The sequence below is a fragment of the Enhydra lutris genome, unplaced genomic scaffold, assembly GCF_002288905.1.
Source record: "Enhydra lutris kenyoni isolate GAN:26980312 unplaced genomic scaffold, ASM228890v2 scaffoldscaffold92, whole genome shotgun sequence".
NCBI lineage: Eukaryota > Metazoa > Chordata > Mammalia > Carnivora > Mustelidae > Enhydra > Enhydra lutris.
The window spans coordinates 2880502-2896758 of record NW_019154176.1 but is presented as its reverse complement, the minus strand read 5'-3'; the positions used below and the strand labels follow the sequence as shown (position 1 = coordinate 2896758).

Sequence of the window (16257 nt, the reverse complement as noted above, 5' to 3'; positions counted from 1 at the left end):
CCGACCCCCTACAAACATACTGGACGCGCGGCTCTCCATCGCTTCAAAAATCAGAAGCCACCAGCTCTGTGATCATGCACAAGTCTTAATTTAATGGGTAAAAACATTAAGTTATCACACAACAATTTTTTTCCACAAAGCTTAATAAATAGAATCTTTTTTTTTTAAACGCTGTACAAGAGACTGGAAAACAAGCTTCCAACAAAATATGAACGAACTCATACTACCCTTCGATTCGAAACTCACCCCCCCCACCCCATGCCTGAAAGCAGTGTGTACACTTTGAGGTCTCTCTCTGGGTACAAGCCAGCCAAGGTCGCCAGGTTCCAGGAGCCCTGGAAGCGATGACCTCATTCTGGGGCTGGGGCTTTAAATGCTCTGCTCTTGGGCGTCTGCAGCCCCAGCAATCTGAGGCACAGAGAAAACGGAACCGTTTAGATGGCTGTTGTCGGCAAGAGCCCTTCTCTGCCCAGCACGTCAAAAGGGGTGAGAAAAACAAATGAGAAATGTCCCTCAAACACACACACCCCGCAAATCAACACCAACAAGCCACAAACGGGTGCCCCTCCCCTTTCGACAGTGGGCAGAAGTGAGGGGAGAAAGTGTTTCTTTCCTGCTCTCTTGATACAGAACCCGGCTGGGTCCTGTTGCAGGACTGGGTGGCCCTGGGTCACAGCAGCACCACCATATGCCCCTGCAGGATGTCCATGAGATCCTGGGCCCCTAGCCCCTGCGCCAGCTCCAGGGGTGTGAGGCCCCTGGCATCCCTGTGATGGAGATCAGACTCCACAGCCAGGAAGCTGACCACAGCCGTGTGGCCCTCTCGCACTGCCAGGTGGATGGGGAGCGCCCCAGTGCCATCAGGCACGTTGACATCAGCACCATGCTCTACCAAGACCTTCAGGGTGTCCAGGAATCCAGTGCGTGCCGCGTCATGGGCTGGAGTAGTGCCGGTGGCATCCTGGACATTGGGGCTGGCACCTTGCTTGAGGAGCTCCAAAGCAATGGTGGGGCTGCCGAACATCATGACCTGTGTGGGGGCCAAGGATAAGGGGTCTCAAGGGAGAGGTTCCAGGAAAAGGGGGTCACTGAAGAGAGGGGTCATTCAAACATAGGGAACACTAGAGATCTCCCAAAGAATTGGGAAACCCCAGAGAACACAAGCTCTCAGACAGCTGTTGGATACCCCAGAGAAAGACATCTCCTGGGAAGAGGGACCCCTCCCCAAGAAACTGGTCATCCCCTAAGGACAGGATAATCGTCTAGGGAGTAGCCTCCGTGGAAACTTTCAAGGAACTTAAAACCCTCCCCAAAGAAGCAGAGACATGCCCCATCCCATAGAGGAGATCGTTAAGAAATATGGCCCCCACCCCAGGAAATCAACCTCATAGAATGAAAACTGCCCTCTAAGAACTTGACAGGACTGAAGGGAAAGGAAGTGCCCAGGGAATCTGAAACCCTTTCTCTAATTAACAGCTCCTCCCATATAGTGAGGATGCTCCAGAGGGTGCTTGGGCCCCTTAAGAAATGTGGTTCCCCTGTAAAATGCCCCCCCCCAGGGAATAAGGACGCTCAAGCAATGTGTAACTGTGCCCCCATTAGGACTTTCCTTAATATACCAGAAATCTGGGGAACCAACAAACCCAGGAATGGAGATCTCCCCAAGTAACTGGATTCCTCTCAGAGAACCCTCCATTAAATGGGGAACCCCTGGAAACACGAATCCTTCTTTCCCGTAATTGGAAGGTCCAAGAAACTAGAGCCACCCCTATGAAACCAGGATCCAAAGAAGCTGAACTCATACCACGGAATAAGAATTTCCCCAGGGAAACTGAATCTCCCGCATCCAGAGAATAAGAAATCCTCCAGGAAAGATGGAAAGTCCTCCCCTCCCCCCAACCTAACCCCATCCATCCACCACCCACCCACGAAAAAAGGACATCAGGGAGCAACATCGGCCCAGGAAAAAAGGACGGGACCCCCAGTCCGCCACCACCGCGACCAGGAAACGTAAGGGAAAGGGTCTGGGGTCCCAGCCCCGCCCTCGCTCCGAGCCGGCCGGGCCTCACCTGCAGCGCCGTCTTGCCGAAGCGGTTCAGGGCGTCGGGATGCACGAGCTCGCAGTGCAGAAGGCGGCGCACCTCCTGCACGTCGCCCCGGGCCGCAGCCCCGGTTAGCCGGTCGCCGGCGCGGACCTCCTCCAGCAGCATGTCGACACTGGCAGCCTGCTAAAGCCCCGCCCCACCCCGGCGCCGTCAGTGCGGGGAAAGCCACGGAAGCCGGCCCGAAGATCCGCTCCGAGGCGCACCTGGCCCGCGCGAGGCTCCCAGCTCTGCTCGCCCGTCGGCTCTCCGGCGCGACCCCCGCCCTCCCAGCGGGCTCCTCCCCCCTCCGCCAGCGGGTCGCCGGGGGCTGAGAGCCCGGCCCAACCCTCCGCCGCCCGCACCGCCCGGCCGGGCGCCCGCCCCTTGGGGGCCGGGTCTCCCCCCAACTCACCCTCCCTCCTCCGCGACGTCTGTTCTGAGGCGGTGTCGAAGGCGCTGCCAAGCTGGCCGTCAGGGGGCGGTGCCGGCACGCCGGAGGCCCCGCCCCGAACGCTGCGGATTTGTTTTCTTACGAACTCGCTACACTGTAGCCCAGCCGCGTTGCCCGGCGCGCGACCCGCCGGCGCCCCGCCCACGCAGCCAGCGCAGCCAATGGCCGCGCGCCGCCGGGGGAGTTTTATGCTCCGGCATGGGCGGTGCCGCTCCTGATTGGCCGGGCCGCGGCGACCGGTGGGCCGCCGGCAATGGCGGGGTTTTCGGTTTTCAAACTCGCCAGGCGGGCGGGAAAGGGAGCTGATTTAACTGACCCGCGGGAGATAGGTCAGGGGCAGGGTAGCGCGGGCAGTCCAGTCTGGAGTTTCACCATTCAGTCACGCGATAAGCACTTATTAGCCCTTAGTCTGTGCAGAGAGCTTTATTTCACTCACTCGCCCACTGTGTGCTGGAACCCGCCCCGCGCTGGGGAGTGCACGTTCGGGCAACTACATAATTTTAGGTAGCGTTAGGCACCGTCAAGAAAATAAAACAGGGAAATGGAGTGGGTGAGAAGGAATCACGGTAGGGCTCAGATTGGACCAAACCTGGCACAGCAAATGCCATGGTAGAGACAAAATTTCACGCTGCCAGCTGCAGCCGCCACGTGGACGAGCCCAGGAGGCGAGAGTCGAGGTCGCAGGCGGCGCTTACAGACGTCTGCATTCAGACTTTTACTGAGCACCCTCTGTGCACTAGGCGCACTAACTGGAGAGCGAGCCGGCCAGGTGGTTCCCGCTGCAGGACCCCCACCATTTAGGTCGGAAGGAGACAGTAATGTGATCTTTGCAGGGTGGTAAACGCTATGGAGGTGATAAAACAGATAAGTGATAGTCTCTTGGGAAAGGAAGGCCGTTGAAACAGGTCAGGGAGGGCCTCCCCGAGGAGGTGATGTTTGTGATCTGAAGGTGAGGGAAGGAGCCCTATGAATATCTGGGGGTGGGGGATGTACATGGCAGGTGAAGGGCATTACAGTTGCAATGACGGAGGTGGGAGCACACCTGCCATGCACAGGAAACATGAGGTCTAGAGGCGGAGAGTGGGAGGGGGTGAAGACAGGTTAACCAGAAGGACGGGGAGCGCAGATAAGGCTTGCGGGCCGCACTGAGCATTTACGTTTTATTTTTCACGAGGGAACCCTGGGAGGGTTCTGAACGCCACAATCTGGCTTAGAAGAGGCGCCCTCTGGCTGCTACAAGGGAAACTGATGCTGGCGGAACAAGGCTGAAGCCCGGGCCCAAGGAGCTGGGGGAAAACTACACTGCCCCAGATGTTCCGTGCCTCGGCCTGAGGAACGGATCTGCGTTGCCCACTCCCATCCCAGCCCTTCAGCGGGTGTTCCTGGCATTCCCAGTCCCCAGCCAAGAATATACGCAGCAGCTAGATTCTTTTTTCTTTTTTTTTAATACCATCCTAAATCTCTGGGTGAGCCAGCATGGCCTCCGGGCTCAGCAGCTGTGAAGGAGGGGTCCCGACACCCCTAAGGCAGGTCACTGCAAGAAGGCACTCATGAGGGGAGTTTCAAGACCCTCCTCTATTTCTTCATATAAAATTGGAGGAGGGAGGAGCCCAGAGGCAAAAGGAGGTAGGGAGACTGTTCCTCCCAGCCTATGGGTGGAGGGAAAGGCAGGGAGGAAGCCAGGTGCTGGGTGCTGGGAGCAAGAAACTGTAAGTCTGGGGCCTTCCCTCGTACACATCCCCCATCTTCCTCCCTCTCAAGTCTACAGTCCCAGCCTGGGGAGAGGGAGGGCCCCATGTCCAAGTCCCCACCTCTTCTCTCTCCTAGCTGGTCCGAAGTTGATAATCTGCAGGGAAACAATAAGCAGGGACCATCTCCAAACTGGGGAAAGGGAACAGAGGGAAAGCACCCCTCCTGCCTTTATTCCCCACCCCAGTGCTCACGATCAACCCCATGGGTATGTAACAAGGCTAAGAAGGGGGTTCAACCCAGGGAAGGTAACCATAGCAACAAGCTTGTCTCCAGGTACAGATGGGGATGCTGTGTGTTCAGTCCTTTGTCCAAACCCTATCAGTACCCTAGAACTGGCAACTGCCCCCATTTTAAAGATGGGCAAAACGATGCCAGGTCTGTTGAATTGTGGTGCCCTCTGACCCAAGTGTGGCCAAAGCCCCGAGACCACCCTTTGGATCTCCTTGACCCAGCATCCCAGGGAGCCGGGCTGCCTTACCGCCACTTTGGGTGATGTAGCGAACCCATGGCAGGGCCTGGTAACCGCTTTTCTCAATGATCTTCATGTACCGAACCTGAAAGGGGATGAAACAAGGTGGCCCAGGTTGTGCAGCGAGACTGGCTGTGGTGAGGGAACTATATGTAACACAGCTAGGGGAGAATGTGGTGCCATGGTCTATGAATAGTGACATGGGCTGGGGCAAAGGTGTGGCACGGGCAGCAGGGGGAGGGGAGCAGGGAGGCAATCCAGGACACTGGGAAAGAGATGGCACAGTGTAAAGAAATAGATGCAGGGTGGTTTTGGGGGGAAGAGGTGGGCCAGGCCAGGGAATAGATGTGACCTGAGCCAAGGCATAGGAGAATGGGGAACCCACTGAGGCCAAGGAGGGAAGACACCTGCTCACACTCACCTGGATCCCGGAGACGGTGAAATAGGGGATCTCAAACTTGACCCCAATAGGGGGCCGACCCTCTACCTCCTCCTTCTCCACGCTGGGGAGGCCAAAGTGGGCACGCATCAGGTATTCCTTGCCCCCCTGAGGGCACATGGGGGCATCAGACACACCAAGAGGCCATCCTCCCAGCGGCCCCCAGAGTAGGCTCTGCTCTTTGTCCATTTCAGACCAGAAAGTGAAGCTTCCTGGCCAAGGTACAGCTGAAGCTTCTAACTATAAAGCCTGGTCAGAGGGCTTCTGATGACCACCTCCCCACTTTCCAGGCCCTAATGGATCCTCCCACTCCCTCCCACTCGCAGGGACAGACCAAATCCTCCAGTGGCCCAAGGATGAGGGTAACATGATCCTGTCTGTTTCATAGACGGGCAAACAGAGCCTCCATGAAGGGAAGTGGGTTTCCTAAGACTGTCTAGCTGAGAAGGCAAGGGAGAACTTGAACCCAGGGCTGGTTTCCTCAAGACCTGGGAGGCAGGGAGTTTAACCACCACGCTGGCCTGGTTTCCAGCTTTATGATCCCTAAAGGGTAACCATGTGCATACACACATGGGTCGCTGTTTGTTCTCTGGCATGCTTGCAAGCCGCAGGGGCAGGTCCCTCAGATCCCACACCCAGCCCAGTACTCACCGGGAAAGACTTAATACTCCAAATAACGACATTCTTTTCCGGCACGTACTTGGCACTGCCTACACTGGTCTTGAACTTCGGGGAGTCGGCGTCACTGGGCACGGGCACAGATATCTCCACGCCGTTGGCCACCGACTGCTTCTTAAACTGCCCCTTGGCCTGTCAGAGGAGAGGGTGTGGGGTGTGAAGAATCCACTCCTGCATCCTGCAAATATTCAGCAAGCCCTTTCCCCGCACGACCTCGGGGAGAGCCTCCGCAGTCCTGAAATGGGAACAATCAGCTTGCCCATTTTACAGATGAGAAAATGGAGACAGGGGAAGCTAAGGTATTTGCTTGGAGATGCACGGCCAACACGTGGCAAGCTGGGGGAGTCACACCCACAGGAGACTCCAGAGGCTCTGTTCTTAATGTTTGCAAAGTGTCCTATACCTTTGACTGGTCCTAAATGCAAATGATGCCCATCACAGAGGAGTTTTCACTTGAGAGCTGGCATTTAATGAGCCCCTAGCACATGCTGGGCCCCAAGCCAACCACTTGGTCCTCTCGCTAATTCCCTAAAGTAGGATCCATCCCTAAGGTCCATTTTACAGATGAGGAGAATGAGGCACTCTGTCCAAGTCAATTAGCTGGTACCTGACACAGCAGGGACTTGCTTTGGGCTTGGGTTGGCAACAATCGCATGTCTCACTTACAAGTCATTGAATAAGTTACACCACGCAAGAGAAGGAACAGAAAAGATCCCCATGGTGGGATACTCAACAGCTGTGGAAAGGGAGGCACGAAACTACAGCTTCTGGGACTCGTATTCAAATCAAGCTTATGCAAACAAAGCCAGTCGGTCCACTGATAGGATCAGAAACCGGCAGAACAAAATATTTATGGTTAAAAATGTGGGCAGTAGGGCGTGTGGCTGGCTTAGTCGGTGGAACGTGCAACTCTTGATCTTCGGATTGTGAGTTTGAGCCCCAGAATGGATATGGAGACCACTTAAAAATCAGTCTTAAAATAAAAATAAAAATTTCTACATCTTTAAAAAAAATGTGGGTGCCAAAATTATAAAGGGAATACGCTGAGGACTTTCTTTAAAACATGTAAGTATTTTATATATATATATATTCGCTAGGAAAGTAAATGAAACATGTCAGTTGGTGTTAAGTCATAGGGGAAAAATAGAGCAAAGAGGGAGGTGGGGAATGATAGGGGGTGGCAACTTTATTTTATTTTTTAAAGATTTCATTTATTTGAGAGACAGTGACTGAGAAACAGTATGAGCTGTCGGGGGAGGGAAGCAGGCTCCCCACTGAGCATGGAGCCGGACATAGGGCTTGATCCCAAGACCCTGGGATCGTGACCTGAGCCAAAGGCAGACACTTAACCGACTGAAGCACCCAGGTGCCCCATGGGGGTTGCAATTTTAAATAGGGAAATCAGGAAAGGCCTTTAAGGAGGTGACATTTAGCAAAAAAATTGAAGGAGATGAGGGAAGGAGCCATGTGGATATCTGGGACAGGGAAGGAGTATGATCCAAAGGGAACAGCCAGTACAAAGGCCCTGAGGTATGACCTTGATTGGCGTGAATAAAGAGGAAGCCGATATAGCTGGAATGGAGGGAGGGAGGGAGACAGTGGAGGGAGGTAAAGCTGGGGAGGTGACAGGGCAGACTGTCATAGGGCCTTGTGGGATGCCAGGACTTTGGCTTTTACTCTCAGTGAAGTGGGAGCCATGAAAGTTGTAGGCAGAAGAGAGATACAGTCAGACTGAAGTGCTCACAGGTGCCCTCTAAGGGAACAGACAGTGGGGGGCCAAGACAAGAGCTGGGAGACCAGGGCAGATGCAGTGGAGGGAGTATTAAGTGGGGCCGATTAGAGACCTATTTTGCCCAGGATTTGCTGGTGGTTTGTCTGTCTCCCTATCTGGCCTGCAAGCTCCTTGAGGACACCCTATTTTTATCTCTTCCTCTTGTCCCTTAGACCCCTCACAAAGTAGAGGCTCCATTAAAATCATAATATGGGGGCACCTGGGTGACTCAGTGGGTTGAGGCCTCTGCCTTCAGCTAGGGTCATGATCTCAGGGTCCTGGGATCGAGCCCCGCGTGAGCTCTCTGCTCAGCAGGGAGCCTGCTTCCCTTCCTCTCTCTGCCTGCCTCTCTGCCTATCTGTGATCTCTGTCTGTCAAGTAAATAAATAAAATCTTAGTAAATAAATAAATAAATAAAATCATAATATGAATAGCAAATACTCTGTCCATCATTTACACATTATTGAGAACCTACTACATGTCTGACCCTGGGGAAAAGAAATCCACACCAGGAAGAAGTAGATGTGACGGTCAGCAGAGCAGAGACCAGAGTGGGTGGGAGAGGGTGAGGGCCCATGCTGTGGGCAAGGCTGCTGGGACAGCAACCCAGGCAGAAGGAAGAGCCAATGCAAAGCCCCTACAGGGAACTGTGCCTGACATGTTTGAGAACCAGCCAGGAGACCAGTGTGGCTGGAGGGGAGTGAGGAGCCAGGAGATGGGAGAGATGGGGTTAGGCTGGTGATTTCAGGGTTGGGGGGGGGGGCAGACCATGCACTTTGAAGAATTGTTCCCCTGGGCCTACCTTGACCATGATCTCCACGCGGCTGTGGGAGAACTTCTCAATGACGGACTCAATCCAGATCAATGGCTTGACCTACAGACAGCAGAAAAGGGAGTTCTTGGAGGTTCTAGGGCCTTTTCTCACCCCCATAATGGGGCTTTCCCCTGCTTCACCTGGGTGCTGAGGCGGTAGGACATGAGCTCAAAGTCGCCATCAGGTGGGATGAAGGAGATGGTGCGGTCATTGTCAAAGCGAGAGAGCCGCACACACTGGTGGAATTTCACGTCCTCCAGCTCCACGGACTTGTTCTTGCTGCCTGAAACTCGGAGCCAAGCGGGCCGGCAGGTGACCCTGGAGGCCTGGCCCAGAGACCCTACCCCAGATCTCTACCCCTGTTTCCTTCCCTACCACTTGCCATTACCTGCCATTTTACAGGTAAGGAAACTGAGGCCCAGAGAGGGTGAGTAACTTGCTGGGGGTAACCCAGCTGGCCAGAAGCAGCGGGGCAGAGCTAGAATCTGAACCCATGGAATCTGGCTCTTGCTGTCAGGTTTTTAAATAGGATACTATTCCGACCTCCTACTCCCACTGGAATGTCAGCTCCACAAGGACAGTGATTTGTCTTTTTCAGCCTTGTACTTGAGCCAGACACCCAATAATGAAGCACTGTTTACGCCAATGAGCCAGCAGCGCAGCACTGGCCATGACCAGCAGAGGGCACTCGAGTGCTTATTTCAGAACTGGCTGCATTTCTCTGGGTCCCTGGATGGGATAGGGTCGCCTCCCTCCCATTTCCCCTCCTCCAGAAGCTTACGGCCAGTGAGCTCAAAGAGCACTCGGTCGTTGAGGCCAAGCCGCAGCTCTGGCATTCCCGACAGAAACACCTTGAGCTTGATGGTGCCCACGATCTCGCTCAGCAGGACGCTGCCGTTAGCGTTGACCTGAGGATGCACAAACAGGGGGTCAACAAGCACAGGGGCTCCTCTGCTGCCTCCAGGCCAGGGAAGGAGGGGGGCTCACCAGCAGGTTGACAGACTCAATGACATCAATGAAGACCTCATTCTTCTTGTACTTGATACCCTCGGAGCGCCAGGACACAGCGTTGGTGACAGTGGGTGGCACCCGAGATTTGCCGGTCTCCAGCTTGTTGCCCTGCTGCGTGATGTACCTGTCAGGAGGTCGGGGCGATGACTAGCTGGACCCAGGAATGCTTCCCAGACCCTCCTGGACTTCTTTTCATGAGTGGGTCCCCCCATGGCTGCCCACTCACTCCTGTAGAATCTTGCTGTCCGTGGTCTGTGGGAAGCCAAAGTCCATGAGTTCATCCAGCAGCTCATAGACGATGACAAAGTTGTCACGGATGCTCTCCTCCTCCAGCTCCTTGAAGTACTCAGAGAACACCTGGGAGTGCAGGGAAACAGACACCAGCAGAGGTGTGGCTGGGGCCTCATTCATCCAGCCAGCAACTATTAAGTGCCTACTGTATACCAGCACTGGGACATTAAGAATTCAGGGACTCCACGAGCTTTAGGGGTTTGGGACCCCCAAGTTCAGAGCCTCTGGGAAGTGGCTGGCATAACCACAGCAGGAACCTACCAGTCATCTGACATTCAAAAAACCCTCCATCCCTCATTTTTCCCCAGCCCCACTGGCCTTCTCTCTGTTCTCACCTGGGAGTCTTTGCATATGCTCTCCCCTCTGCCCAGGACATTCTTCTCACAGTGGGCTTCTTGTCATTTGGGACTGAGCTCAAATGTCATCTCCTCAGTGAAGCCACGACCATCCCTCCCCGCCTCCACCTTGAGTGTCAAGGTGAGACTAGCACCCCAGTCTCCAGTTCTCATAATGTCCCGTTATTGGGACCTCCTTCATGCCCTTTGACTCCTTGGGACAGGCAGGGACTGTGCCTCTCTTATGCACAGCTGTATCCCCTCTCTGCTTAGCAGGGGACAGATCAATACACATTCCTTGTTTGTTGAAAAGTTATTTCCTGGACACCTTCTCAGTCATTGAGAATGGCATCTAGCAAGCACTCCAATTATTATATGACTCTATAAGCAGTACTAATGCTAACAATACCAAACTGTTATTGAGCACTTACTGTATACTAGGCACTGTTTTAGGGACCCATAAATATGAATTTGACTAATGTGTCCAACAACCCTGAGGCAGGACTTGTTGTAACTCCCAGTTTAGAGACAGTGAGAGAAATGACTTGCTCAAGTTCACATGGCCAGGGAGCGGGGAGGGCGGTGGTGGGGGGCACCTGGGATTGGAACCCAGTTTTTTCTGGCTCAGATCTGAGCAGTGCACTGTCTTAGAAACCTCCTTGGTCCTTGCCCTACAGGGAGAGAGATGATGCCCTAGCAGCTAATGAGAACACAGAGATGGGACTTTGACGGAGGTCAGGGAAAGCTTCCTAGGAGAAATGGATCCTGAAAGAGAAGGGCAAATCGAGTGGATGGACAGACCAGCTGGCCAATGGGAAGGCAGAACCTACCTCCACCGTCTTGTAGAGGAAGGAGTACACGAGGGAGGCGTTGGCGTTCTTCAGTGTGGTGGCCACCACTGTGGGCAGCAAAGTTAAGGAAAAGGTGCCATTTTGGATGTCTCAAATGGAGCATGGATCCTAAAACCTCACCTGTCCATCCCTCCCCAACCCGAACCACTGATGTGCTGTGCAACTTCTGTCCTCTGTCCACCCTCTCTGGGCCTGAGCCACCACCATCCCAGGCCTCCAGGAATCCTGCTAAGGGCCGGATACAGTAGAGGTTGCTGTGTTTGATCCATAGGAAGTGGACCCGGCCATGGCTCAGCAATGGGGCCAGGGCACCCTCCTCTTCCTGCTGCATGAGCAGAGGCATGAAGTGCTCGATCTCACTCATGGCCACATCGCCCTTGTAGTTGCGGCTGATCAGGGGCTAAGGGTGAGCAGAGAAGTCCTGGTCACCACAGGGGTCTGGGCCCCTTCATCCAGGGGCATCAGAGAGAGTGCCTGGTTCTGACTCTACTTCCTGGCTGCCAGGCAGGGGCAAGACTGCCGCTCTGTCCCTCAGTTTCCTCCTCTGTAAAATGGGAGCATGATAACAACAGCAAACGTGTCCAGAGTCCTCAGTGCGGACCAGCCGTGTCCTACTACAGACTGGACGTTTGCTGACTGATTTGCATCTCACTGCAGTCTGCGGGGCAGGCAGCATCACCATCTTCATGTGTCTTCATCTGAAGAATGGAGACCCCCAGGTGTGAACCAGGTCTCTTAACAGGTGGGGAAACCAGGAATGGAACCAAGACACAAGGGTCCAGCATTCCAGCTCCTGCCCAAGGCTTCACAGGCACCAAACTGGTGAGGTGGGGACGACAGAAGGGAAGGGAAGGGTGGGGAGAAAGGAAGGAAGGAGGCAAAGAAAAGAGAAAGATTCTAGAAAGAAAGAGAAAAATACCCTTATAGGTGCTGTTTGGCAGGCAGTAAGCACTCAATACCAACAGTCCCTACTTCCTGAGCTGTTTTAGTCCAAGGTTGAGAACCCCGAGGGGGCAGAGCTGGTCCTCAAACACCTTAGCTTTCACCACCAGTTTTTATGGATATGAAATGACAAGGCAAATGAGAGGGGGCTTTGGAAAGGGACAAGGCAGCCCCAAAGGGGAATGAGGGTCTCCTGCCCCTGTCTTCCCCCAAATATGAATTGTGTGGATGATTGAGACGGTGATAGAAAGAATTTCAATGAACTGAACAGCTCCTGTTTGCAGCTGGGTTCTTGTGCTAAGTAGTTTACACTCATCCAGCTGTATTCTTATTGGGTGGAGACCTCTTTATTCCCATTTTTACGGACAGGGAGACTGAGGCCCAGGGAGGCAAAGCCCCCGGCCCGCACGCGGCTGGGAAACAGTGGAGGTGGGATTCCACCCGGGACTTCCAAGGATTGGGGGAGGGGTGTTCCCACGCTCCCAGAGCTTTCTGGAGCCTCCCTGCCCGCGAGGAGTGGCCGCCCCTGGATCCAGGGGAGCGCAGCCTCACCTGTCCTTCCCCACCCGCATCCCCCGCGCCCGGCCCACCTTGCCCTTGACGTCGAGGATGAAGACAGCCGAGGCGGACATGGTGGCAACCGGCGAACCCGGGAGGCGGGGAGGGAGCGCCGGGAGGCGACGGCGGCGCCGCTTCCTTCTTCCTGCGGAAGCGGCCCCGCGCAGGTGAGCGCCCAGGTGAGAGCGTCTTAAAGGGGAGGCCTCCAGGTGAGCGGCGCTGTTGGCCGACGCGGAGACGGCTGCAGGGCGGGGCCTCGGAGGGGACCGCTTTCCAGCCTCACTTTCCGTTTGCACCCAGGAGAGCTGATGGGAGGAGTCTCCAGACCAACCAACCATCCCTTCGTCCACCCAGCCAGCCACCCACCCACCCTCTCATCCCCCACCCATTTTTCCCACCCACCCATCCATCCACCCTCCCATCCATTCGTCCACCCAGCCACCCGCTCACTCCCCCCCCCCCCCCGACCCATTCATCCCCTCACCCATTCATCCATCTCCATCCGTCCACCCATTCAAGCATTCATCTTGTTTCTCTTCAGTCTCCCCACATGCACACCTGGCCCAATGGAGGAGAGATTTTATCCTGTTTTTGTCTGTGTCCCCAGTGCCCCACACTGGGTACTCGATATCTGTCCAGCTCCGTGAAGAGGGGAGAAAAAAAAATGCATTTGTGCAAATCGTTCATGCATTCATTTATTCATACATACAATAACTATTTACTAATTAATTTATTCTTCTCTCAGATATTTACTGACTAGTACATTCTTTCACCGAGGAACTATGGGTAGAACTTGGAGCAGAACATATGTAACCGCTTTTATTATTATTCCTAATGTACTCTTAGTCGTTCCAGTAAAGTATTTATAAACTCCTGTTATGTGACACTAAGATGTTGATAGACTGTTGAAAAGATCAATGGTCATTATTATTGGGACTGTATTATAAAGTTATTCACTCAACAAGCATTTATTGAGCACCTTCTGTGTACTGCGCCGAACACATGGAGGCTGGTAATGCTGCTGTTGCTACTGATTCATGCATGCAGTGAGTGAATATTTATCAAGCAGCCCTGTACCACTATGGATGGCAAACAGACCAAGCCCCGCCACTGCTCTCTGCAAGGGAGGGTGAGAGGCACACAACGTAAAAACCAAAAGACAAGATGACCTCTGATCATGACTAGAGATCATCTTGATTGTCTCAATCGTGATCATCTCTGATCAAGAAGGCAAGGGAAGGGCACCCGGGTGGCTCAGTCCATTAAGCGTCTGCCTTCGGCTCGGTCATGATCCCGGGGTCCTGGGATCGAGCCCCATGTTGGTTGGGGGGAGGTCCCTGTTCAGTGGGGCATCTGCTTCTCCTTCTCCCTCTGCCTGCTGCTCTGCCAACTTGGGCGCTCTCTCTCTCTCCATCGAATAAATAAATAAATAATCTTTAAAAAGAAAATAAAGGGGGGGGGCGCCTGGGTGGCTCAGTGGGTTAAAGCCTCTGCCTTCGGCTCGGGTCATGATCTCAGGGTCCTGGGATCGAGCCCCACGTTGGGCTCTCTGCTGAGCGGGCAGCCTGTTTCCTCCTCTCTCTCTCTGCCTGCCTTTCTGCCTGCTTGTGATTTCTCTCTGTGTGTCAGAAAAACAAAATCTTTAAAAAAAAAAAAAGGCGGGGGGAAGAAGAAAGCAAGTGAGCTGGTAGCAGGGTGCAGGGGGCGCTATGAGAACAGAGAGATCAGAGAAGGGACTGACATTTGGAAATTTCCCACCATGTCCCTCAGAGCAGGAAGAAGACAGCGGAAAGAGTCTTCGGGCAGAACCTGCACAAAAGTGAGTACTGATATTGTTTTTGTTGTCTTGTTTATATGTGCTAGTACAGCACGAGGCCTTGGGAACCAGCTGCTTGGGCTCGAGTCCAGGCTCTGCCACCAGCCAGCTGGGTGAACTCTCGGACACCTGCTCTGCCCTGCCGCACATCTCTGAAAGAGGGTCAACTGCTCTTACATCCTTAGGTTATCATGCAGATGCTTGGGTCATTACCCCCAGCACGACTCTTGGAACAGACCTGGGATGTAGCCAACACTCAGTAATGTTGTCGGTATTATTTGCTATCATTGCCATAATTATTTACTGTGAAGCAGTTGAGAATACAGATGGCAGTGGGATGCCTGGGTGGCTCAGTCTGTTAAGTGTCTGCCTCTGGCTCTGTCATGATCCCGGGGTCCTGAGTTCCAGTCCCACATCAGGCTCCTGGCTCAGCAGGGAGTCTTCTTCTCCCTTTCCCTCCTCCCCTCTCCCTGCTCCTGCTCTCTCTCTCTCCCTCAAATAAATAACTTTTTAAAAAGATTTTATTTATTTATTTGACAGGCAGAGATTACATACAAGTAGGCAGAGAGGCAGGCAGAGAGAGGAGGAAGCAGGCTCCCTGCTGAGCAGAGAGCCTGATGCGGGGCTCAATTCCAGGACCCTGGGATCATGACCTGAGCCGAAGGCAGAGGCTTTAACCCACTGAGCCACCCAGGCGCCCCTCAAATAAATAATTTTTTAAAAAGAAAAGAAAAGAAAAAAGACACAGGCACACACTCATCCTTCCTTCCTCCTGCAAACCCGGCCCCACAACTTTATTAGCCTCTGGGGGTGTGGTGGGTGTCCCCAGAGGGGACTCGAGGGAGGGAGGCGAGGACAGCAGATGCTGCTATCAGAACTACCCACTCGTCTCCCAATGGGCCTCTAACGCGGATGATATCACAGCAATGGCTCCCCAGCCTAAGTGCGCACTTGATCACGAGCACGGCTCTCCTGCTACATCTGTCTTCTGCGATTTTCTTTTTATTTATTTTATTTACTTGTTTGTTTGTTTGTTTGATTTTGCTCTTTGATTCTGATCTTCCCACTTTGCTTTTCCTGATAATTCAGGACCCGAGGGGGAAGACCTTCTATGTCTTCTTTCACTGGAAGAAGCAGAGGCCCAGAGAGGTCAAGCCACTTGCCCAGGGCTACACAGCTGTGAGGCAGTTGGGTCAGAACTTGCACTTAAGTCCTGAAGAAGGTCAAGCGCTTAATCCCCACGGACTCCCAACAGCATTGCCAGGTACCAGTATTCCTATTACTAACAATAGCTCACACCCATGGGGTGCTCACCATACCCAAGCCCTGCCGGAAATGTCTCCCCTGTGGGAGACATACTCAATGCCTGAGTGAGGAAGGCCTGTTATCTCCGTTTGACAGAGCATTGCCAAGGGGTGGAGAGCAACGGACCGACTTGGACAAAGTCACTCAGTGACAAAGTCACTCAGTCAGCAGTGGTGGAACGGGATTTCCAGCCCCGCACAGTCCAAGGTTTTATGTTGTCTTTGCTCAAAAGAGGGGGATTGCCACCACTCTCCTTCCCACCTGCCCCCTGCTCAGAAGGTGACTCAGGGGGATGGTGAAGGCTACCGGGCCCTTGCCCCAGCCCACGATCACTGAACCTCCTGGGTCCCTGAGATTTTTTTTTTTTTTTTAAGATTTTATGTATTTATTTGATAGACAGAGATCACAAGTAGGCAGAGAGGCAGGCAGAGAGAGGAAGGGAAGCAGGCGCCCCGCTGAGCTAAGAGCTCGATCCCAGGACCCTGGGATCCTGGATCCCAGGACCCTGGGATCCTGACCCCAGCGGAAGGCAGAGGCTTTATTTAACCTCCTGAGCCACCCAGGTGCCCCTCCCCGAGATGTTTTTCAGGCAGTAAATAGAACCCAAAAGCCCGGGCCCAGAAGCCCTGGAATCTGAAACTTAAGGTCTGTTTGGCTGTAAAATGCACGAACCCGAAAGCTTTAGTGGGG

General features: G+C 53.8%; 2 protein-coding genes across 6 annotated transcripts; both read right to left on the bottom strand.

The window, feature by feature from the left end:
- Positions 1-72: 72 nt before the first annotated feature.
- On the bottom strand, positions 73-2551 carry LOC111162481 (cyclin dependent kinase inhibitor 2D). 3 transcript variants are annotated; one of them, XM_022526931.1, is made up of 3 exons: positions 2497-2551; positions 2070-2228; positions 73-1030 (listed from the first exon to the last, which is right to left on the bottom strand). In XM_022526931.1, exons 2-3 carry the CDS (start codon positions 2208-2210, stop codon positions 671-673), a joined length of 501 nt encoding a protein of 166 aa, XP_022382639.1. In that variant the 5' UTR covers positions 2211-2228; positions 2497-2551; the 3' UTR covers positions 73-670. The 3 variants fall into 3 exon arrangements, with proteins under 3 accessions (XP_022382639.1, XP_022382640.1, XP_022382638.1); XM_022526932.1 differs by having other exon boundaries at positions 2070-2225; XM_022526930.1 differs by lacking the exon at positions 2497-2551 and having other exon boundaries at positions 2070-2340.
- Positions 2552-4181: 1630 nt separating this feature from the next.
- On the bottom strand, positions 4182-12555 carry LOC111162523 (adaptor related protein complex 1 mu 2 subunit). 3 transcript variants are annotated; one of them, XM_022526998.1, is made up of 12 exons: positions 12479-12555; positions 11190-11346; positions 10926-10993; positions 9696-9826; positions 9411-9593; positions 9240-9370; positions 8599-8741; positions 8447-8518; positions 5847-6005; positions 5178-5303; positions 4766-4841; positions 4182-4381 (listed from the first exon to the last, which is right to left on the bottom strand). In XM_022526998.1, exons 1-12 carry the CDS (start codon positions 12518-12520, stop codon positions 4359-4361), a joined length of 1311 nt encoding a protein of 436 aa, XP_022382706.1. In that variant the 5' UTR covers positions 12521-12555; the 3' UTR covers positions 4182-4358. The 3 variants fall into 3 exon arrangements, with proteins under 3 accessions (XP_022382706.1, XP_022382708.1, XP_022382707.1); XM_022527000.1 differs by having other exon boundaries at positions 8599-8747; positions 9240-9366; positions 9446-9593; XM_022526999.1 differs by having other exon boundaries at positions 9240-9366; positions 9446-9593.
- Between the last annotated feature and the right edge of the window lie 3702 nt (positions 12556-16257).

Bases quoted from the DNA above. Each gene is read 5' to 3' on its own strand.
- LOC111162523 (XM_022526998.1), bottom strand. From the start codon at position 12,520: ATGTCCGCCTCGGCTGTCTTCATCCTCGACGTCAAGGGCAAG. The intron at 11,347-12,478 runs GTGGGCCGGGCG...GCTCACCCTTAG, and splicing joins TCCTCGACGTCAAGGGCAAG to CCCCTGATCAGCCGCAACTA. The intron at 5,304-5,846 runs GTGAGTACTGGG...ATGTGCCCTCAG, and splicing joins GGAGTATTAAGTCTTTCCCG to GGGGGCAAGGAATACCTGAT.
- LOC111162481 (XM_022526931.1), bottom strand. From the start codon at position 2,210: ATGCTGCTGGAGGAGGTCCGCGCCGGCGACCGGCTAACCGGGGCTGCG. The intron at 1,031-2,069 runs GTGAGGCCCGGC...GCCCCCACACAG, and splicing joins TCGGCAAGACGGCGCTGCAG to GTCATGATGTTCGGCAGCCC.